Source organism: Globicephala melas, chromosome 7, assembly GCF_963455315.2.
Source record: "Globicephala melas chromosome 7, mGloMel1.2, whole genome shotgun sequence".
NCBI lineage: Eukaryota > Metazoa > Chordata > Mammalia > Artiodactyla > Delphinidae > Globicephala > Globicephala melas.
The window spans coordinates 35,373,634-35,398,487 of record NC_083320.1 but is presented as its reverse complement, the minus strand read 5'-3'; the positions used below and the strand labels follow the sequence as shown (position 1 = coordinate 35,398,487).

Sequence of the window (24,854 nt, the reverse complement as noted above, 5' to 3'; positions counted from 1 at the left end):
ACTCAGTTATACACATACAGACATTCTTTTTTTTTTGCGGTACGCGGGCCTCTCACTGTTGTGGCCTCTCCCGTTGCAGAGCACAGGCTCCGGACGTGCAGGCTCAGCAGCCATGGCTCACGGGCCCAGCCGCTCCGTGGCATGTGGGATCCTCCCGGACCGGGGCACGAACCTGCGTCCTCTGCATCGGCAGGCGGACTCTCAACCACTGAGCCACCAGGGAAGCCCCAGACATTCTTTTTTATATTCCCTTCCATTATGGTTTATCCCAGGATATCCAATATAGTTCCCTGTGCTATACCTGAGGACCTTGTTATATATCCATTCTAAATGTAAATAGTTTGCATATACCAACCCCAAACTCCCAGTCCTTCCTTTCACCACCTCTCCCCCTCGACAACCACAAGTCTGTTCTCTATGTCTATGAGTCTGTTTTTGTTTTGTAGACAGGTTCATTTATGCCATATTTCAGATTCCACATATAAGTGATATCATATGATATTTATCTTTCTGTCTCTGACTTCACTTAGTATGATATAACCCTATTTTAACGATGGGAAAACTGAGGCTCAGAGAAGTAGTTACTAGCCCAGATCATTTTGTTGGTAAAATGGACAATATAGATTCATGTCCAGGCTTCTTTCCTTCAGAATTCTTCCCTGTCTCACAATGTATCTGATTTTCACTTCCCAACTTCTAATTCATACATAAGCAGCAGTGTACTAAGTGGGGCAGAGGGGAAAGAGAAAACATCAGCTCCAGGAGTAGGCAATACGGGATGCATTAGCTTCAAGAAAATTTAAAGACAATAATAAAACAGACTAAAATAGGTCTATTTTTAATTATCTTTATCATTATGTGACAGCAATTTTAAAGAATGTCAGCAATAAAATATTCCTTCTTGCTGAGGTGGACTGTTCCCCACTCCTTGGTACATCAGTATATAGAAGAAGTCCTGGGCTTCCCTGGTGGCGCAGTGGTTGAGAGTCCGCCTGCCGATTCAGGGGACACGGGTTCGTGCCCCGGTCCAGGAAGATCCCACATGCCGCGGAGTGGCTGGGCCCGTGAGCCATGGCCGCTGAGCCTGCGCGTCCGGAGCCTGTGCTCCGCAGCGGGAGAGGCCACAGCGGTGAGAGGCCCGCGTACCGCAAAAAAAAAAAAAAAAAAAAAAGTCCTCAATTGAATTTTCAAGTTTTTTAAAGAGAAGGATGTTTAGAACTTGTCATTGAAGTGCCATAAACAGTTTTACATTCCTAGAATAGACCATAAAAGGGATATTTAACACATGACATGTCTAAGTACCTTTTAACATTATTTCTAAGAAAGTAAGTTCTAATTTTCCATTTAGGAGTATATCTCTCCCAAGTTTGGCAGTGTGAGTGGGGGCTCTTTTATCTTCTAGTAGCATCAGAGGCTCTGATAATAAGGCTTGGAGAGTTCCTTTGGCAGTAGAGGTTCTCTTGGCAAGGGGGCTCTTGGTGATGAGGAGGGAGATGGATCCTAGTAATTTATACAGTAGACTAGGAAGAAGTATCTCATTATTTTTTTTTTATTTTTGTTTTCGGTACGCGGGCCTCTCACTGTTGTGGCCTCTCCCGTTGCGGAGCACAGGCTCCGGAGGCGATGGCTCACGGGCCCAGCCGCTCCACGGCATGTGGGATCTTCCCGGACCGGGGCACGAACCCGTGTCCCCTGCATTGGCAGGCGGACTCTCTACCACTGCGCCACCAGGGAAGCCCAGAAGTATCTCTTTAAATTGGCAGGACAAAGATACTGTCTAGGTGAATCCCCAGGTGTAGAGAACTTGAGATCTGAAAGAATTACTGTACCCCATCACCAAGTCTTATAAATTCTATCTCCTAAACGTCTCTCAAATAAGTTCTCTTTTCTCCTTGGCCTACTCAGATCCTAATACTATACAACCTGGACTACTGTAACATTCTGCTAGCTGGTCTTCCTTCTGGTCATTAGTCTCAGCCAATTCCAATTTATTATCCACATAACTGTCAGCATGATCCATCTAAGCATGAGTGAGATCATGACATCACCTTGCTTGAAACCTTATAATGACTTTCATGTCCTCAGGAGAAGAATGCTAACTCTTTTGCAAGACTCAGAAATTTCTTTAAGACACAGCCCGTCTCAGCTTCTTTGGCTTCATCCTTTGCCATTCTTTAACACTATGGTATAGCTAATCTGAACTACCTGCACTCCAAATGTGATCTGATCTCTTAGGCCTTTCTGCTATCGCATATGTTGTTAATTCAGGAGCCTAACTCTTATTTGTTGTCCTCTGATAAGTATTCTCTCCTTCCCAAACTCAAACTGTATTAAGTACTCCACACTCTACTCTGTCCCACAGTATCAGAGGTTTGCTTTCATATTAAGACTTAAATTACAGAAAAGTAACTGCATTCTGGTCTGGCTTCTACCATTCTATAACTTTTTTTCAAGGCAGTGGCTATGTGTTTGATCTTTGCCACTCCAGCATTTAGTGCAGATTTTGGTAGATATTATACAGTCAGTAAATTTTTTTTAATGAATGCCAGGTTCTACATAGTATACAAGCTGTTGAGGAGGTGACAGTCTAGTAGTTAAATTCACATAACTAAAACACAAGGCATAAGATGTGTCACAAGTGAGGTTTAAATGAAATGCTTTGGTTATTTTAAGGAGAAAGCTCTCAATTCCAGTTTTAGGGTGAAGTTGGGGTACAAAATGGGGAAGGGTCAAGGGAGAAGAGGCATTTGAGATGAACTTTGACAGAAGGAATTTTAATACTTGGAGATGCAGCAAGTATAGGAATAGGTTAGGTGATATACTTACATAGTAAAGCGAGGGTGTAATACAAAATCATATAGTCGTCCCACTGAGCAAGTAAGAGAGTACAGGAAAAAAAGCTGGAGAAGTAGTTTAGGATTTCAATGCTGGCTAAGTACTCAGTATTTAATTTAGAAAGCAACTATACTATAATTAAAGGCAGTAAACAGCAGAAGAGAGACTATTAGAGCAACTTTAATAGTCCCAGTAAGGAGTAACAAGGTCATCTTTGACAGGTAATACAGTATAGACAGGCAGACAGACCTGGATCACTTATAAGTGGTATGATTTTCAACATGTTACTTAAACTCGCAAATCCCAAGTTTCTTCGTTTATTTCAAAAGACTGCTGTGGTTAAATTTATGTAAAGAGATTAGCACAGTGCTTGGCATGTACCAAGTGCTTGAATTAATCAGTGATATTTCAGCAGCAACTGATAAAAATTCAACTCAAATCAGCATGAGCAAATAAGGGAAATTATTAAAGGGCTATTGACAAGCTCAGTGGAACAGAATAAAGAGCCCAGAAATAGAACCACACATATATAGTCAAATAATCTTTGACAAAGGATCAAAGGCAATACAATGGAACAAAGATAGTCTTTTCAACAAATGGTGCTGGAACAACTGTACATCATGTGCAAAAAAATAAATTTACACACAGATCTTACACCGTACACAAAAATTAACTCAAAATGTATCATAGTCATAAATGTAAAATGCAAAACAATAAAATTCCTAGAAGATAGCATATGAGAAAGGCTAGGTGACCTTGGGTTTGGCGATGACTTTTTAGATACAATACCCAAAGCACAATCCATGAAAGAAAAAAATTGATAAGTTGGACTTCATTAAAATTTAAAACTTCTGCTTTGTGAAAGACACTGTTAAGAGAATGAAAGACAATCAGTAGGTTGGGAGAAAAATCTTTGCAAAATACATATTTGGTAAAGGACTTGTATCAAAATGTATATAGAACTCTTAAAACTCAGCAATAAGAAAAAAAAATTTTTTTTTAATGGGCCAGGGACTTCCCTGGTGGTCCAGTGGTAAAGAATCCGCCTTACAATGCAGGGGATGCAGGTTCAATCCTTAGTGGGGGACCTAAGATCTCACACGCCGTGGGGCAACTAAGCCCATGCGCCACAACTACTGAGCTCGTGCCCCTCAACTAGAGAGAAGCCCGCGCACCACAACGAAAGATCTGCATGCCGCAACTAAGACCCAACAAAGCCCCCCAAAATAAACTAACTAAATAAAAATGGGCCAAATATCTAAGCAGACACCTCACCAAAAAAGATATACAGATGGCAAGTAAGCATATGGAGAGACACTCAACATCATATGTCATCAGAGAATTACAAAATGAAACAATGAGATACCACTACACATCTATTAGAATGGCTGAAAGCCAAAACACTGACAATAGCAAATGCTCGTGAGAATGTAGAGCAGAAGGAATTCTCACTCACTGCTAGTGGGAATGCAAAAATTGTACAGTCACTTTGGAAGACAGCGGGCAGTTTCTTGAAAAACTAAACATACTCTTAACATATGATCCATCAACACTACACTCCTTGGTATTTACCCAAATGACTTGAAAACTTATGTCCATAAAAAACCTCCACACAAGTATTTATAGTAGCTTTATTCATAATTGCCAAAACTTGGAAGCAACCAAGATGTCCTTCAGTAGGTGAATGGATAAAGAAACTGTGGTATAACAACACAATGGATTATTCAGCAATAAAAAGAAATGAGCTATTATGCCTCAAAAAGACATGGAGGAAGCTTAAATGCTTATTGCTAAGTGAAAGAAGTCAATCTGAAAAGCCTACATGCTATATGATTTCAACTACATGACATTCTTGAAAGAGCAAAACTGTGGAGACAATAAAAAGATTGGAGATTTCCAAGGATTCTAGGGGAGGGAGGAAAGGAGGGATAAAATAGCTGGAGCACAGGAGATATTTAGAGTAGTGAAACTATTCAGTTTGGTACCTTAATGGTGGATACATGGCATTATGTATTTGACAAAAATCCATAAAATGTAAAAGACAAAAATTGAACCCTAATATAAACTATAGATGTAAGTAATCAACATTATTGGCTCATCAATTGTAACAAATGTACCACAGTAATGGAAGATGTTAATAATAGGGAAACTAGGGTTGGGGGGAGGGGGAATATGGGAACTCTCTTCCCCTCAGTTTTTTTGTAAATGTAAAACTTCTCTAAAAATAAGTTATAAATTTAAAAATTTGCTAAGCAGTACATATAAAACTCATGTACTTTAATAAAATATGAAAAAGTTGTTCTTATAAAAAAAAAAAAAAAAGGCTAGTGAGGTAACTCCCAGAAACAAAGGCAGCCCAGGGCCTCAGGGACTAAAACTAGGATTTGATTCTCTTTGTTTTCTTTTGTTTTCATTCTCTGGTAAGTAAGAAGTCTTTCTTCACATATCAGGAATAATGACATTCCCTTTCCATTGCAAAAAAAAAGGTCTAGATTGATATCTGAGCCTGGTGGCAGTGTGGGGAATCTGGGATACTAAGTCAATTAGGAAATTATATTGAAGCCTTGAAAAATAGTGACCTATGTTATGTGATAGCAAACAACTGGCAAAACTGTTGCCTGCAGTAAGATGAAAAATGAGCCTAATGAAATTTTTAAAAATTGAACTTATATCCAAATGACTATAGATTCATGTGCAGTTATAGAAATAATACAGAGAGATCCCATGTACCAATTGCTCAGGTTCGCCTAAAGGTAACATCTTGCACATCTATAGTAATTTACTTTGTTCTGAAGTCAATTTTACCTGATACCCTTTACTGTTTTATTTTGTTTAATGTTTGCATATTATATTTTTTTCTGCCCTTTTAGTTTTTATTTGATGTATCATTATATTTGAAGTTAGTTGCTTATAGACAACATAGAGTTGGGAGGTGCTTTTTAATCACTTCTGCCAATCTCTGCCTTTTAATTAGTGTACTCAGACCAATTACATTTAATATAATTATTTATATGTTTAGGTTTTAGTCTGCCATTTTAAATTTTGGTTTGTTTGTTCTGTTCCCCAGCACCACCTCTCCCCCAAGCTGTCTCCTTTTTCCTGCCTTCCTATAGGTTATTTGAGCATTTTGAGAATTCCATTTTGATTTATCTATAGTGTTTTGTAAGTATACCTTTTTGTATAGATTCTTAATCAGTTGGATCTAAGTATTATTTTATATATCCATCACTTATCAGTTTACTGGTGTCATCATTTTACCAGTTTGAGTATAGATACCATACCTCTCTTTGCCCTTCCCCATTTATAGTATAACTGTCTTAAATATTTCCTCTATACATTTATATATGTATGTAGAAGAAAAATTATAGCATCAGACAGTGTTGTAATTTTTTGCTTCAACTGTCAAACATAATTTAAAAAAACTCAAGAGGAAAAGGAAGGCCTGCTGTATTTACCCATATTTTTGCTCACCATGTTCTTTCTTTCTTCCTGATATTCCAAGGTTCTATCTTTTATTGTTTCCTTCCTGTTTAGAGAATTTCGTTCAGTTATCCTTTTAGGATAAGTCTGCTGGTTAAAAATACTCTTAGTTTTCTTTCATCTGAAAATGTCTTCATTTCCCCTTCACTTCTGAAGGATATTTTCACTAGGTATAGGATTCTGGATTGACAGTTCCTTTTTTGTCAGCACTTGAAAAATATTGTGTTACTTCCTCCTGCGCTCCATGGTTCCTGATGAGAAATTTGCTGTCATTTGGGTTATTTTCCCCCTATAGGAAAGGTGTCAGTTTTCTTCGGATGCTTCCAAGGTTTTTTCTTTGTCTTTAGTTTAACTATGATGGGTATTGGCATAGATTACTTTAGCTTTGTCCTGTTTGGGATTCACTCAGAATCTTAAATCCATAGGTCATGTCTCTTGCTAAATCTGGGTACTTTTCAGCCATTATTTAATACTTTTTCAATCTTACTCTTTTTCTCCTCTTCTTCAAAAGTCTAATGACATGAATGTTAGGTGTTTTGTGATGGTCTCACAAGCCCCTAGCATTCTGAGTTTTTTTTTTTTTTTCCAGTCTGTTTTATCTCTGTTGTTCAGACTGGGTAACTTCTATTACTCTATCTTCAGATTCACTTATTCCTTCCTCTCTTCCCTACATTCTCCTTTTGAGTCCATCCATTATGTCTTTTTTTTTATATCTTCCATTTCATTGTTGAAACTTTCAATTTCTTTCTTGAGGCTATTTGTTTCAAGTGTGTTTGTAATTGCTTGTTGCAACATGTTTTTTATTGCTGCTTTAAAATATTTGTCAGATTATTCTAACATCTCTGACATCTAACTTTTGGTATATGTTGGTTGTCATTTTTCAATCAGTTTGAGACTTACCTCATTCTTGTTATAACAAGTGGTTTTCAAATGAAAACTGGAATTTTTTATATTATGTTTTATGATTCTATATCTTATTTAAAACTTTAGTTCTAACTCACTTTCTCTGATACCACTCCAGCTGAGAAGAGTTGCTACCTTATTACTACTAGGTGGAGGTAGAAGTCTAGATTCCCCACTTGGCCTGTTTTGACACTGGATGGGAGGGAACAGTTCCTCATTACTACTGGATGTAGATGTTCTGGCTCCCCACATGGTCTATAATGACATTGTGGTAGAGGAGATCTCATTATTGCTGGGCGATGGTAAAAGTCCTGACTCTCCAGTCCAGTGTAGTATCCACTGCACTGTGGGGGTGTGTGGGGGAGGAATGGAAATGAAAGTCCAGGCTCTCTACTTGGCCTTCTCTGACACTACCCTGGCAGGGGTGTTGGGGTACCTCATTATAAGAAGTTGAGGCTCCTCACTCAGCCTTTGCTTGTTGGGTGTAGCCAAAGTCTTTTTCTGTGATATTTGGCTGGGATAGAGAATTTGTTTTCTGAAAGTTTTCTATATTTCAAGGCTTCCCTTTTCCTGGTGCTGTGTCTAGGAGAGGCTTTTTTGAGACTTCAAGACACATATTTGTCTGTGTCCACTGGTGTTTCTGAATTCTTTAGCATCACTTCTGCAGTATGTAAGGCAAAAATAAAACCTAGGGTATTCACCACCTTGATATTCCTTGAGTCCCAAGGTCTCTAGCCTGTCTGATTTCTTTTTTCCACCATTCAGTCATCTTATGTGTTTTATAAATAATAACTTAGCCAAATCTCCTTGATATCTTATTTTATTCCCCTTGTGCTTGATCTCTGAATTCTAATGATCTGGAGTGGAGCCTGGGTGTGGTTGCTTTAAAATATGCCCACAAGAGTTTTGGCAGTCCTCCCTTCAAGGAACCTAATCTCTGTTTCATTAGTTGTTTTTTCCGGTTTGTTTCCTTGTTGTTTTGTTTGGAACAAATTCCTCCGTCTTCTCATTTTGCTTAACTTTCTCTGTCTCTGTGAAATTAGGTGAAACAGTTACCTATCCCAGTTTTGAAGGGGTGTCCTTGTTTGGAAACATCTCTATTCAGTCTATGTGTGCCCAGTGGCTTTGGTGGGACAGCTGGATCTGAAGTGAGCACTGGTCAAGTCTTCCACTAGGGTGTGCTGGTAGCTGTCACCTTTTTTGAGGGGCTGGAGATAGAGGGGCTAGAACCAGAGCCACATGTAAGTTGGGCTTCTCCTGTGCTCAGTGGGTGTCACCACCCTCTCAGGGGCAGGATCAGGTCCCAAGGTGTGGGGGCAGAAGCCCTGAGGGCCAGGTCCGAGCTGATTCTGCTCCTTCTAAGCATGAGATCTCCCCCCCTCCCAAAAAGGACACCTTCGCCTCAGAGGGGTTCAGTGCTGGAGCAACAGGGGCCAGAGTGAACACCCAGTGCTATGTAGGTCTTTAAATTCTTTCAACAATGTTTTGTAGCTTTCAGTATACAAGTCTCTTCCTTCATTAAATTTATTCCTAAGTATTTTATTCCTTTTGATGCTATTGTAAATGGAATTGTATTAATTTCATTTTAGATTATTCATTGCTAGTGTATAGCAACACAATTAAGTGTTGTATATTGATCTTGTGTCCTGCAACCTTGCTGAACTTTATTATTTCTAATGGTTTTTAGTGGAGATCTCTATCTGTTAGAAAGGAGTAAACTCAAACAACTGGTTACAGTAACTTTGTATGTGTAAGATCTCTAGAGAGAAAGGAAAGCCCAGCTCTTAAGGAGAATAAAGAGAGGAAGTGCTGAGCTGTCTGTGCCCATGGTTGATAGAAAAGTAGTGATTTACAAAACTGGTCTTCCTGGGAAAAGGAAGAGGGGACAGAGAAAGAAAACAGATACTTCAATAATATCACTGGGACCTATCAGAAGGAATTACAATGTTAATGACTTACCATAAATGACATAATACCTCAACCGATGAATTGAGAGCTATTACTTTTTCTAGAAGTGGCTCCTGTAGGGTTGTGTAAATCCTTGACTGTGGGGAAAAAACCTTGTGCTCACTTCAGTCTGTTGCTTTACTCTGCCCTTTAAATCTTTATTTGTATTTCTCAAAGACTTCAATTACCTTAGAGCTATTGAAATAACTTTTTGTATATTTAATGTTACTACAATAATTTTCTTTCCAAAACATGAGAACTCCCCATCCCCATCAATAGTGACAGATTCAGTTAAAATGTCAACCTAAAAACAAGACCACAAAAATCAAAAGCTGCATTTGGAGTACATGAACATGTTTGGGTTTTTGGATTACATTTCAGTAATCCTCTACTTAACAAGAGACAGTAACAACGTGCATGTGATTCACAAAATAGAATGAAGGCTGGTTGCCAAAATATGGTTAATATATATTCATTATTATATAATTAGCCTCTGCTTCTTTTTAACCATTTATTTTTAGAAAGCAGTAGATAGACATACTTAGAATAATAAACAATTTTGATTGGTTACACTATTATGATGTCAGATGGAACTCAATAATTTAGAGTAGGCTAGCATTACATCTTCATGAAGTCACTAAGTATATATATATACTTTATATATATATCTATATATATAAATATATATATTTTATCATTTTATCATTTGCTAATTTGTGCTCTTACTTCAAGGCTATTTATTAATATTTGATACGTGGAGTAAGAAAACAGTATGTGTGCTTAAGCACACACATATATAAACTCAGATCAGTTAATATATGAAGTGCCTAGTTCAATTCCTGGCCTATAGTATGCCTCAATAAATGCTAGCTGTAATATTTTAAATTCTCACTAATATTCTCTCTCTCCCACAAGGTTCTTTACAGTGCCTTGCCTCACAAGCACTTAAATTTAGAATACTGGACTCTCCCCTCCCTTCCCTGTCTTTAGCATACATTTGTCCAAATCTTATTCATACACAACTGGTCACAGATTGTTGTTGGACACCTATGACTTTCCTACTGTTCACGCTGGTTTTTGAAAACCTTAAAATAGCAAATCCCATTGACTGCAAACACCGATAGCAAATGTGTATGTAACAACTAACGCCTTTCCCCCATGTGCCCTGCTCCCTGCTACCAATCAGAGATGCATTAAACTTCTTATCTAAATATATTCCCAAGAACTTAGAAATCTTTGTGTACCTACAAAGAAACTCGAGAGTATGAGAAGAGGGAGATTCCCTTCATCCAGGGCATGCAGAAAACTTCCCACAGATTTCTGTAACAGGACAGAATTACTCTAATCTTTGGGGTTGTATCTCTTTTAAGGCTCGAAGGACTAGAAAAACCTCACCTGAAAGTTGAGCTTACCGAAAGGGGAGCATGGTATACTCAAAACGCTCTACCCCGTACTAGAAGCGACCTTCGGGCAGCACCTGCTGCGCCTGTATCACAACTGCCGCCCGTCTTGCTCGGGGTTCTCAGTTCATTCCCGCTTCCTTTGCTCTCTTCAGACTCTTTCCCAGACTTCCGTTCGAACTTCCCGGCCGCGGCAGAACCCACCAATCACAAACGTCCTGCCTCAGGCCACGCCCCCTTCTCATCGCTCCCTCCGGGAACCGGAGTCGGATTTCGCGCACACCCCTCCTTCCCTTACGCACGCTGCGCGCGGACGTCGGCCTCTGACGCCGTCGTTGCCCTCGGGGTCGGCTCTCGCCCGGGTCGCTCCCGCAGACCGTTGGGCACCCGGCCCAACGTCCTCCCTCAGGCCCTCCCACACCCTAGGACCCGCTCTGGCGGCGGCGACCCATGTGGGGGTTCGGGCTCCTGCGGTCGCCGCCGCTGCTTCTCCTGCTACCGCAGCTCGGAATCGGAGTCGCAGCGTTCAGCTCTCAGGCCGGAACCATGAACCTGGGCGGCAGCAGCAGCCGCAGCGGCGCTCTCGGCTCCCCGTCAGCCGAGCGGTGCAGGCAGCAGTGCGTGCAGCTGTCCGCGGTGCCGGGAGCCGACCCGCAGCGAGGCAACGAGTTGGTCCTGCTGGCGGCGGCGGCGGTGGCGGCCGCTGGGGAGGGACTGGAACGGCGGGACCTCCCTGGGGACCTGGCGAAGGAGGAGCCGCAACCACCGCCCCAGCATCACGTACTCTATTTCCCCGGGGATGTGCAGGTAACCTGCGGCCTGCCTGGGCACCTGCTCCTTCTTCTTGTACATATGCGAATTCTCTAGATTCCTCCCTCGTAGCTGGGGCCCGGTTCCTTGCCTCGCCTGAACACACTCACACATGGCGCTAAACGGGGTGGCTCCACGAAATCCAGAACCGCCCCTTCCACGCCCTGACCCCCTCCTCATAGAGCCCTAGACAGGAGGTGTCCTTGGAGGGCTACGACATCGAAAGAGCCAGCCGTCAGTCCAGGTTTCGAGGGGGTGGAATTGAAGACCTAGAAACGAGAAAATGTGTATTTATTCTATAACTTGGTTTCTCAGAGGATCTGTGGGGGAGGGGGCAGGAGGCGGAGAGAGGGCTTTTAAATTAGCGTGCTGGCAGTTATTAAAAAGTAAACAGACAAAATACTGGTACTAGGGTGTGACGCTCTCAGTAACCCTAAGAAGGGGAGAATGGGTGGAAGAAAAGGGACAGGAATCGCTAAGCATGTCAGTATTTTGATGCTCACCTAAATTCTGTACTTTTTTGTGTGTGATTTTATCTTTATTATTAATCTTGCGGCTGCAGGCAAATATACATGGCTATGTTGTCCTGGAAAGCTGGGCCTTAATCTAGATCTTAATCTAGAACTGCTTTGTCTAATAGGGTAGCCATTAGTTATATGGGGCTATTTAATTAAAACTAAATAGAATTAAAAATCCAGTTTCTCCGTCGCACTAGCTGCATTTCAAATGCTCAGCGGCCCCTAAGGTTTGTGTGTGCTGTACTGGACAGTGCAGTTACAGAGCATTTCCACGGAACATTCCCTTCATCACAGAGTTCTCTTGGGTAGTGCTGGTATAGACAGGTGAAGCTAAAATATGGCTGAATGTGTTTCTTAAACCGTGAAATAATTAGTTTATTAAACAATTATTGTTTTTGAAATTAATGCTTTAAAAAAATATGTTTACAAACGTTGTGCCCTGAGTCAGATGATGATGAAGGTAAATGTAGTTTTTTCTCTTGCCCTCCAAGTAATTGACTGGTCTAGTTGACTGCTAATCAAAACTAGTATTTCGATTTAAGAGGAGGAATTTACTGTACTCAGTTGATGCCCTTTTGCTCGGTTTGGGAAATCAGCATGGCATTGCTGACAGTGACTTCCAGGGTTTTGTGGACCAGCTACTGTGTGCATCCATAATAATGATGATAATGATAATGATAACTAACTGTCATTGAACACCTACTAAATATTTTTAAAGTGTGCAAGTCAGAATATAGCACAGATCTTCAGGTGAAATCTATAAAGTGCTAAATATAGTTAGACTGATACCTCCTTTCATTTTGACATCATCCATTTCTTTAAGTAGCCTGAGATTCCATTAGCTTTTTGGACAGTGATATACTGTTGATTTATGCAGAGTATGAAGTCCTCTAAAAACCCAGGGCTTTTAGAGAAGAAATAGAGAATAATAATGCATCAAAGGCTCTGAGGCCAGATCGCCTAGTTTTAAACCCTGATTCTGCACTTTTTAGCTATGAAATATCTGGCCAATTGTTAAATCTCTCTGTGTTGCAGCCAGCTCAGCTACAAAATGGGAATGATGATGTATAGGATATCAATGAGGATTAAATATGTGAATACCCAATGAGTTACCCTCCCTTCTTATCTTTCTGATGAACTTTTTAATTATTGGGGAGTTCTGTAGCGCTCAGTTCTTGGACTTTTCCTCTGACTACCTTTACTCCCTTTGTGATCTCTTTCAGTCTTGTGGCTTTACATGCTACCTATACCCTGACGACCTTCAACATTTGTGTTCTAGCCTATTCCTGGAACTTTAAACTTGCCGTTACATGCACGTATTTCCTTTCGGACATTTAATAGATATCTCAAACCTAAAGTCTCTGGATCTTTGTCCCTAAACTTGCTCTTCCTGTAGTCATCATCTTGTCCCTCAGTTAATGGAAACACTTCCTATTTAGTTGCTCAAGTTAGAAATCTTGAAATTATCCTTTTGTCCTCTCTTAATACATCAGCAAATAAAGTGGCTTTACCTCCTAAATGTATCTAGAAGTGATCAGAATAATCATTTAAAACCTAAGTCAAATCATACCACACCTCTGCTCGAAACACCAGCAGCTTCCCGTGCCACTCATAGTAAAAGCCAGAGTCCTCTTGATGGCATGCAAGGCCCTTCACTCTATTTACCTTTCCCACCCTGTAGCTTTTCTTTTCTTTTTTTCTCTTTTTTGGCCACACTGCTTGGCATGCAGGATCTTTGTTCCCTGACCAGGGACTGAGCCTGTGCCCCCTGCAGTGGAAGCCCGGAGTCCTCACCATTGGACTGCCAGGGAATTCCCACCCTGCTGCTTTTTTGAGTGTTTCCTTTATCTGTTTTACTCTCCACAGAAGGTTCCAGCCACACCAGCCTTCTTCATATTGCTCATGGTAGACACACTTGACCTCAAGTTTGCACGTACTGCCTGGAACAATTTTCCTGCAGATGTCTGTAAGGATTCATTAGTTCACCTATTTCAAGTCTCTGCTCAAAAGTTGCCTTCACAGTGAGGCCTTTGATGACCATCCTATTTAATAATCATACATGTGCACAGGATCCCTGTCAACTTTTCTCCTAATAAATAATTAGGATAATTCATTTTTATCCATTTCATTTACTATATTAGTTATTCATTTTGGATTTTGTCTGTCTTCCACTAGTATGATGCACGCTTCACGTCTGTTTTCTTCACTGTTATATCTGCGATGCTTAGTGAGTGGCATGAAGTAGGTGTTCAGTAGATAGCTTATTGAATGAATAAACGTAAGTTCTTTTGAACAATGTATTAAGTGCTACTTGGCTATTATTATATGAAGGGCTTTTAGGCTCAGATTTCCTTCTCTTTGCACTTGATTCTTTTGAGCCTAATGTCTATTCTTATGAAATTTACCCTGTGAGATACAGCTCATCTTTTAGTGTATTGATCCTTTTAGAACCTTTATTTTCATTTATATCATATATAGATTAAATAAGCATTCTTTCTATATCTTTATTTTTAATTTGGATAAATATTGAACAGAATAGGGCCAAACAGAACTTTGTAGGATACCATTAGAAGTTTTGCCTCATGTTAACACAGATTCATTATTTGATGTTAATTGGATCTGGTTGACAGTGTAATTTTAAATGCTAATTACCATTACTTTTTTGATTTCCATCTTGCAGTCATCTTTTATTGTATGTCCTTTTTTATTCTATGCTTGCCCTTTTATCCTTTGAATTATAGGAAAGCTGAGGCCGTAGTAATTCACTTTTCTTTAGGTACCTCCTGATGTTTTTCTTTTCAGTAGTGATTTTGGAGGGGGATCAGAATTTTTTTAAGTAGGTACTGTCCAATTTTCTTGAGTTTCTTGCTTTTTAGATCCTCAGGATACAGGATTGTAGCTTTTTCTTTTTTTTCTTTTTTTTTCTTTTATTTTTTTTTTTTGCGGTACGCGGGACTCTCACTGTTCTGGCTTCTCCCGTTGCGGAGCACAGGCTCTGGACGCGCAGGCCCAGCAGCCATGGCTCCCGGGCCTAGCCGCTCCGTGGCTTGTGGGATCTTCCCGGACTGGGGCACGAACCCGTGTCCCTTGCATCAGCAGGCGGACTCTCAACCACTGCACCACCAGGGAAGCCCTATTTCTAAGTGTAAGTTTACAATTTGATGAATTTCAACGAATACAATTATGTAACCATCACAATAATCATGTAATACAACATCTTGATCACCCTAAAAAGTACCCCTGTGCCCTACTTTTAGTCAATCTCTTTTCTCAGCCACAGGCAACCACTAATCTGCTTTCTTTTCAGTATAGTTTTGCCTTTTCTAGATTTTCATTAGTTAGGAGTCATGTAGTATGTAGTCTTGTGTCTGGCTTCTTTCACTTAGCCTAATGCTTTTGAAATGCATTCTTCCTGTTTTTTCTGTCATGAAGTTTATTTCTTTTTAATGCCAAGTAGTTTTCTGTGTATGGACATACAATTTGCTTACCCATTCAGCAGTTCATGAACATTTGGGTCATTTCCAAGTTTAGCTTTTAAAAACTTTTGCTTTCCTAAACACTAGGATGTATAGATGACCATGCCCTAAGTGTATGTCCTGGTGAGTAGGAAAAGACTCACTTCTCCTATGTGATTCTCCTTTGCTATTCACACTATTACCACACTCAGAATATTTCTGACAACAGATGTGTGGGTATTTCCCCCCACACCAAGCAATTCTCTGCAACACCAGCTGGGTGTCCTATAATTCAATTCAATTCTGATGCTATCTACCTGGAGTTAGTGTCAGATTCCACACGTTAAGGGCTCAGTCCCACAAGTCTTTTCCCCTCCCCACTTCAGACGCCAGTCGCCAAGTCCCAGTTTATCACCTGTACTGCTGACTGAACAGCTATAGATTGAGGTTTGCACGATCCCCCTCCTTGGGTTCAGTTAGTATGCTAGAATGGCTCACAGAACTTTGGAAAACAGTTTACTTAGTGTTTACCCATTTGTTATGAAAGGATATGATAAAGGATACAGGTGAACATCCAGATGGAAGAGATGCACAGGGCAAGGTATGTGGGAAGAGGTGCAGAGCTTCCATGCTCTCTCTGAGTGCACCTCTTTCCTAGCACCTCCTGTGTTCACCAACCTGGAAGCTATCCAAGCTTGTACTTTGGGGATTTTTATGGAGGCTTCATTGCATAGGTATGATCAGTCTTTAACTTTATTTCCAGTCCCTCTCTGGAGAATGGGGAGTGGGGTTGAAAGTTCCAAACTTCTCATCATGTCTTGGTCTTTCTGGTGACCAACCCCTGTCACCCATGAAATTCCAAGGGTTTTAGGAGCTCTGTGCCAAGAACCATGGGCGCGCGCACACACACATACACACACACACTCACTCTACTATTTCACATCTGACCATATACCCTGGGGCTTCGTGTGCTATGACGAGCAGCCTTCTTAGGCTGTTCCTGTTACGGTCCTTTTAGCTTGCTTACGTGAGATGTCCACTTTATGCTCAGCGAAGATGCCCCCTTGACGCATTTTTTATGGAAGTACAGCTCGTACCCTATATAGCTCTCCTCACTCTGCTATAACAATAGTCCACCTAACTTAAGTCTTTATCATGGAGACACATGTCAAGTTTTCCTAAAAATCCTTTGTACCAGTACTTCAGTAGCAGTGTGGGATGGGCCTTTATGTTTTTGCAGGTCAGCAAGCATCTACCTGTGGAGTAACTACTCCTTAATCTCTCCAGGAGATTCTCTTGCCGCCTGCCTCACTGGGGATGAGGAAGCATGCCTCCTACCCTTTAACCCTTACAGGGAGAGTAAGTGCATTGCATTCCCAACTGGGATGAAAACTCTCTCAAAAGAAAACCCTTTCTTCCCACGTTCTTCCACCTCTTCTGTAGATTGGCCTTGTATAGTAGCCTGGGTTGCAGAACTGGTTTTGACTACCTGTTAGCAAGTCCTATGGGGATGTCTGGTGTCTCTTTCTAGAATATGGGAGTACTTATCCATTGTTCTTAGATTTGGACTTATTAGACACAAGAGTAACAGTCTTACTTTTACATTTTAATACATACACACAGTTACTTAGTATGAGCATTTTCCTGCTCTGATCATGTAACCTCTGGTTAATCAAAGAAAACACCAAGTTTTTAGGTTTACCACCTCCTATGTGGTAGAGACTAAATGGAGTCATAAAATCTTATTCATTTTAGCTCATTAAATAACTATATAATATAAATAACTGTATAGTTTGTAGGAGCTCAGTTTCCTTAGCTATAAAAACGATTTAGATGTTTGTGCTTTCTTGTGTATTTGGCACTTATAACTAGCTATTTAGGAATCCATAGAATAATTCAGTGTTGGCGCTGTTCTTCCCAACTAATATTTGGGTGTCTTTATGAAGACCTGACTAATATTCCTACTTCAGACATAATAGGAATTCTACTGCATAATTCTGGAATTTCTACTAATACTACAAAACTGAGCTCATGTATTTGTGGAGCCTTCCCTGATGTCCCAAAACATAGCTCGAGTCTCCCTTTCTCTATGTCCCCTCACAGTTCTTCACATATCCCTGCTTTACAGCAGTAATCATATTGCCTTGTAATTATTTATCTCTGTCTCTCCCACTGGACTGTGTTCTTGAGGGACTGTGAACTGTGCTTAGTGACCCACAAATGCCCACTGATGAATATATGAAGAAATGGAAGTCAAAGTTCAATAGGCAAGAATATTTCCACCTTTCAATTTGTGTTGGAAATTTGTTCCTTCCCTTTCTGATGATGCTCATGTGTGTGCACGCATGCCCACCTCTGCATGTGGGGGTAGTTCCTTTCATGTTCATCCCTCTATTCTTTACATTGGTGCCTGAATTGCAAATTCTTTCATTTTTTGGACGAAAGGGTTCTGTGCAGAAAAAGAGTGTAGATTTCTTATAGGTAGGGACAAGGGAAAGGGCCCAAATTTGTTTTCTCACTGAAATAAAAAAAATAGATATTTATCAAAAAAAAAAAAAAGGATTTAGATGAGCCCTTTCAGATCCAAGCTCCTATGATAATTTTATATCTCATAAATCTGGATGTGCAGAAGGCAGTAGCAGAATCCATAAAAAAATTAAATGATGGCCTTCTGGGAATAGGTTTTTTTTAACATATATGACAAACTTAATATTAATGAGGTAAAAACTGTTAAGAAGGACTTGAGCATCCTTTTGGGAAAGTTATCAAAGGATATGAATAGAGAATTAACAAATGAAAATTGCCAATAAACATAGAAAAATGTTCAACCTGATTAGGAATAAAAATATGCAAATTAAAAGTAAGATATCATTTTATCTTAGTAGCAAAGATATTTTAAAAATTAATGCTAATAGCCAGTGTGGGTAAGGATGTGAGAAAATAAGCACTCATGTATACTTCCAGTGGAAGTATCAATTGGTATCAATCTTTTTGATGGGAAGTCTAAAAATTATACAAATCTATACTTATTGATAAGGAATCATGCCTGTAACATTTTTAAGTGAAAACTGTGTGTATAATCTTGCTGAGGGAAGAAATAAAGAATGCTCTCTTACATACATACTTGTATATGTGTATGTATACTACAGAACACTGGAATACTAGACACCAAAATTTTAATAGTGATTATTTCTAATGGTGGTTTTATGGATTGGTGGTTTTTATATCTTCCTTATACCTTTGCATGTAGACTAAATTTTTGTAGTATTACTTTTATTAGTCTTAATTTTTTTAATAGAAAAATGTGTATATTGCTAAAAATTCATTTTATTTAAGGTTGTACATTGAAAAATAAGTCTCCTTTTCATCCCTTTGGATGACTGGAGGCAGTCTCCGATTTCCCTTCCCTAAGGCTAACCATTGTTACTGATTTATATGTCCTTCCAGAGACATTCTATGCTGAGGCAAACTTTTTTTTTTAAACACAAATGATAGCTCAGCATTCAGGGGGTTTTTTAGCCCTTATTTTACAACCCGTATTTTACAACCCGTGTGAGTGCTCATAGAACTGAAGCAGGAATAAATGTCCTTAGACAGATTTATTTATGCATGTGTGCAAGTATATCCCTGAGATAAACTCCTAGAAGTAGAATTACTAGGTCAAAAGAGAGGTGCATTTAAAAATGTTTGCTATATGATTGTTAGAAATAAGGAAAAAGTACAGTTCTATTTCCTTTCTCTCACACCCTATACCCAGTCCATTAGCAAATGCTGTTGACTCTACCTTCAAAATATATACAGAATCTGACCAGTTCTTACCACCTTTGCTTCTACTGCCACTGTGGTTCGAGCCACCTTCTCTCATTGGGGTTATACTTAAGTAGCCTCCTACTGGTCTCCCTGCTTCAAACTGTTGCCCCTTTGCACACAGGAGTCAGAGTAATCCTTCCAAACAGATTATATCAGCCATCTACTCCACACCCTATCAGAGCAAAGGCCAGAGTCCTCAGGGTATCTTACGAGGCATGATCAGCACCTCCCCTCTTCACCAGCAATCTCTGTGACCCTCTTAGTGGTCACTTTTGCTCCTTCTTCACTTCACTGGAGGTACACTGGTCTCACTGGTGTATCTTGGTTACACCAACGATGGCTCCACTTCAGGTCATTTTGCAGTTCCTTATGACTGAAATAATCATGACTCAATCCCTCAGCTCCTTCAGGCCCTTCTCAGCTATTGTCTTATTGGAGACTACCCTGTGTTTAAATAATAATCTTCCACCCACTCCAAAACTTTACGCTCCTTATCACCCTTATCACGTATAATGTCTTGTGCTGTCCAGCCACTAGCTACTTGTAGCTATTGACCGCTTGAAATTTAGTGTGATCAAAGAACTAAATTTTAAATTGTATTTAACTTTAAATCTAAAAACTGATAGTTCAGTTCCTGGAAAACTTTTAAGTGTGTTTGAGCAACTTGGGTATGTGAATCTGCTTTTGCAACTGTAAATCTTATGAAATCTAAATTCAGATCAAGTATTTCCGATGAAAATTTAGCACCCAAATTGAGATGTGTTGTAAGTGTAAAATATACACTAGATTTCAAAAACTTAGAAAGAAAAAGAAATGTAATAATCTCAGTATTTTTTATGTTGGTTACATGTTGAAATGATAATATATTGGATGTATTGGGCTTAATAAAATGTATTATTAAAAATAATTTTGGGACTTCCCTGGCGGTCCAGTGGTTAAGACTCCATGCTTCCACTACAGGGGGCATGGGTTCAATCCCTGGTCAGAGAACTAATAAGATCCTGCATGCTGCAGGGCGTGGCCAAAAAAAAAAATTTTTTTTTCACCTGTTAACTTTCTACTTTTTTTTTAACGTAGCTGCTAGAAAATTGTACATGTGGCTCATGTTATATTTCTGTTGGAGGGTGCTGCTCTATTAACTCATGGAGTTATTATGTATCTCTGTACTAGAATGTGCACTCTTTGTGGGCAGGGGTTTCATCTCTTCTGATCCATGACTGTTCAGTACGTATCCAATAAATTTTATAGAATAAATGAAATAAATTTGAATGAATTTCCCTTTTTTAAGGATATTATGAATAAAAATTGAAAGGAAAACAAAACTTACATGTACGTCTTAGAACATAAACAAAAAGTTATTAATATATATAGAATACTTATAAATAAACCAAATAAAAAAAGGCAAAAGATATGAACAGGCACAAGTAGAAATCCAGATGGCTAATAAATATATGAACAAAATTTCAACTTCATTTAAATTTTTAATAAATTCAAATTAGAATAAGTTATCCTGTGCCAATGAAATTTAACAAAGATAAAAGAAAAATTATACATACTTCTCTGGAAGACAGTATTGTAGTCTATATAGTCAACCTTAAATTATGAATATTCTTTGACCTAGTTTTTCCACATCTGGGAATTTATTTTTAAGGATGTAATCACAGATGTACATGAAGATTTTTCTGTAATGTTCATTGCAGCTTTGTAATACTAAAATTGAAATTAAACATAGCATTCAGGTTGCTAGAGTAATCCAAAGAGGGAGGAGTTCAGAATAGCAGCTTTAATAGGAAAATATTTTAGAATTCTGTGTTGATCAAAAAATCTGTCTAAGAAACCAAATTTTTATTTTCAGTTAATGTCTTAGGAATAATAGATCATATGTATACTAAATAAAATCCATTTAAAAATCTATAATCATTCTAAAGTGTTTTCTTATTAAAATTTCTACTGTGCTATTTAGCTTTATCTTATAACCCTGTGTTTGATGGATTTGAGGCTTAAACTGAAGAAGTGATTTGTTTAAAATCTTAAAGCCAGAAGGTAATAGATTTATAGTTTTCATTTCTAGTACATTAACCATAGGTCATTATAACATCCCTACTTCCTCCCCAATAAAAATGGGAAACTAATTTTGTGGAAATAATTTTACATAACTGTGTATTTAATATTTGTTTTATCTTTATTACCTTTCAGAATTACCATGAAATTATGACTCATCATCCTGAGAATTATCAGTGGGAAAACTGGAGTCTAGAAAATGTTGCCACCATTTTAGCCCACCGGTTCCCCAATAGTTATATTTGGGTGATAAAGTGTTCCCGAATGCATTTGCACAAATTCAGCTGCTATGACAATTTTGTGAAAAGCAATATGTTTGGTGCTCCAGAACACAATACTGACTTTGGAGCTTTTAAGCATCTTTATACGTTATTAGTTAATGCTTTTAACTTAAGTCAGAAGAGTTTGCTACCAAAGAAGAATGTGAAAGATTTGAATAAGGACGCCAAAGCATCTAATTGTAGATCCAGTTCTTCTCATACTACTAATGGTTGCCGGGGAGACAAAGAGAGGACCTGTGAAAAATTTGATGAGTCTGCCATGAGTTTTTATCCACCATCACTAAATGGTGCTTCTTTTACTTTGATTGGATTCAGTAAAGGTTGTGTTGTTTTGAATCAGTTGCTTTTTGAATTGAAAGAAGCCAAGAAAGACAAGAACATTGATGCTTTTATCAAAAGCATAAAAACAATGTACTGGCTGGATGGCGGTCATTCTGGGGGAAGCAATACTTGGATTACTTATCCAGAAGTCTTGAAAGAATTTGCACAAACAGGGATTATTGTTCACACCCATGTAACACCTTACCAAGTACATGATCCAATGAGATCTTGGATTGGAAAGGAGCACAAGAAATTTGTTCAGATACTTGGAGATTTTGGTATGCAGGTGACTAGCCAAATTCATTTTGCAAACGAAGCTCCTTCCATAGAGAATCACTTCAGGGTTCATGAAGTATTTTGAGACTGCAGTATTATTAATGCAGAAGAGCAGAAGCACTTTGTGCTATAAATTCAGATAATGAGATGTAATTCATAGATGCATTGTCAGGTTTTTTTTTGGTGGGGGGTGGGGGGAAGGAAGCACACATTCCTAAACTATGAGTGTAACGTGCAGTAGTGTTCCTTGCTTGTGAACGTGGATAGTTTTTAATTGGGACTGGGTTAGAATTAGTTTATTTGAAATCCAGAAGGTGGTTTGTGATAATCCTACAGGGAGATATAAGACCCTTAAGAATGAAAGTTATAATATAGTCCTTATAAAAGGCAATTAAGATGGTGATTGTTGGAAATAGTTTATTTTCTGAGTAATGTTTAAAACCAATTTTGGTGATACTTTAAGGGTAATTAGGTATTTTGGCACTGAAAACTTTTGAGTGGAAACACTGTTTCTCTTCAAACAAAGTGAAGGCACACTGATGTTTTCCATCAATTTGCAATAACTAGACCCTGCCCCTTATGTTTATAAACTTATGGTGTCATTCTTCAGTGTGCCATCAAGTGTTTTTTCTTAAGAGTCAAAATGTATTTGTTTCCACATATCTAAGAATGTGCAGTAGTGTAAAGTTAGTTTTTAAAAATCCTACACTTAAGCACTGTGGCTTAATTTTTAATTGGCAACTTTTGGATAAGACATTTTGGAGTTTCTTGCATTTTGGCAAAAAACCAGTTCTTTTGGAAAATTGTTTGAAATTGAACATAATTATGTATACTGGGTAAAAATACAGTACAGATTTTAAATTGTTTCATCCTATCATCTTTTGAAAGAGAGCAACTTAGGTAAAATATAATACTCTATTTGGTAGTGCCCTATTGAAAAGGAGACAGATTCTATAGAACTAAGTCACTATTTCTCCTGAAGCATGATTTTGTCTGCCCAAAGAAAGCATCTCTCCTTGGCCAAAATGTAAAACTATATTGCTATATGAAAAGTTGAAAGAGAAAGTTTGAAGACACAAATGATTTAATTTTGGCTCAGAGACTGAATTTGCTTAACATTGCTACATAATTTGGGTGAGGTTTCCTTCTGCCCATTTTTCTTGACCTAGATAAATACATTTTGAGAAACCAAGATCTAATGAATATCAACTAACATTGAAAGATTACAATAAAAGGCTAGTGGTCTTTTTAAAAATTGTTTATTAATAATTAGCTTTTGCAGGTCATGAAATAATTAAGCAGGGAAGTAACATGCTGCTTTCAGACTGAAAAAGAAAAAAAGACTGAAGCTTAATATCAATAACCCAGAGGGTCTAAATATATAAAACAATAGTTTAAAATGTTAATTTCTTGGTTTCGTCTCAGAATTATATTTTAATGACTCTATGAATATATTCCAAATATTCAGAAACTTATAAGAAAGGATTTTTACTTACCAGATGCTTAAATTGTATGAACTTCAGAATAGTATCTTTCAGTGTTTTTTTCCTTAAGGATGAAGTACAGTAGTTTTATATTGCTTTGGTTTCTTTTAAATACCTGCTGTTTCTTTTGAGACCCAAAATTCCCAACAAGGAAACAAGTCAGCCTCATTCTAACGTTTGACTTATTACCTTGTCTTAAAGCACCATTATTGATTGGATGGTTTCTTTCAATACGTTTAATAATCCTTGGTTAAATTTATGTGTATCTAATGTAACATAGCTAAGTTACTGAGTACTTTAATGAGGGGGGGAAGGAAAGGCATTTATTTCTACAGGATTAACTAAAATGGAAAACGTATGACTTTTAGCAGAAAGATTCATTTAAAAATCTGAGATATTTAAAATATGGTCCTTGTAGCTATCCAGTCATGTAAATGCTTAATTGTAATTGTTATATGTTGAATGGATATTAAGAATAACTGTCTGGGACACCTGGAATTGCCATTGCATCAAAATGAGACAGTGTTGAGAACTGAAAATATTTTCTTTAATGAAAATATACTCAAGTTGATCCATATTCAAATATTTGTTTAATACTTAAAATTTGTTCTTTCTCCACATTTGTTTAAAACTATTATAAATGTTAGTGTATCCTTTGGATTGTGCCTTTGTAAAGGTTTGTGTCATGAAAGAGTCAACTGAGAAAAGTAGTCAAACAAACAAATAATGTGAAAGTTGTTACCGCCACAGCATGAATGTACAGTTGTATTAAATTTAATCCACAGAAGTCTGTTTGGATGTGCTGTTTGTTACTAGATTTGTTAAAACTTTAGATCGTTATTTGGAAGGAAGCGATTTCTCTCCACTTTGCCAGTTTGGGTTTGTGTGTGTTTTCATTAACCTCCATGTTTTTTTATACAGGCAACTTTGAACCTTTCCTATAAAAATACATCTCTTCTTTTCCTTTAAATTGCTCCACAGAAAATAGCATCATTTCCTTCTGTTGGATTTCCTAGACAACAAAATCTCTCGAAAATAAGTAAGTTCTTCCTTTTCTACGCTAATCATCTGTATTCCTTTAGCTGTCATCAAGAGACTTGGTTAGAATATGGTGTGATCTGTTTTTCATTTCATTCATGCAATATCTAAGCCCCACCAAGGGCAAAGAAGGTCTAGGCACTGAGGATACAGTACAGACAAAACAGTTCCAGCATGTGAGGATGGAAATGTGTAATAGCCTAAGGCTTAAGAGGAAAAATATGAAACAAAAAGG

General features: G+C 38.4%; 2 protein-coding genes across 2 annotated transcripts in view; one reads left to right on the top strand and one right to left on the bottom strand.

Moving 5' to 3' along the window:
* FTCDNL1 (formiminotransferase cyclodeaminase N-terminal like) overlaps nucleotides 1-10,701 on the bottom strand; it is a 94,846-nt gene extending 84,145 nt beyond the window's left edge. The window contains exon 1 of the mRNA XM_060301466.1: nucleotides 10,578-10,701. Within this exon, the coding sequence (XP_060157449.1) occupies nucleotides 10,578-10,591 (14 nt within the window). The 5' untranslated portion in view covers nucleotides 10,592-10,701. The remainder of the gene's footprint in view (nucleotides 1-10,577) is intronic.
* A 163-nt stretch (nucleotides 10,702-10,864) lies between these two features.
* C7H2orf69 (chromosome 7 C2orf69 homolog) lies at nucleotides 10,865-24,368 on the top strand. The gene is made up of 2 exons (XM_030855384.2): nucleotides 10,865-11,372; nucleotides 21,355-24,368. The coding sequence occupies exons 1-2, from the start codon at nucleotides 11,016-11,018 to the stop codon at nucleotides 22,180-22,182; spliced, it is 1,185 nt and encodes a 394-aa protein (XP_030711244.1). The 5' UTR covers nucleotides 10,865-11,015; the 3' UTR covers nucleotides 22,183-24,368.
* Nucleotides 24,369-24,854: the final 486 nt, after the last annotated feature.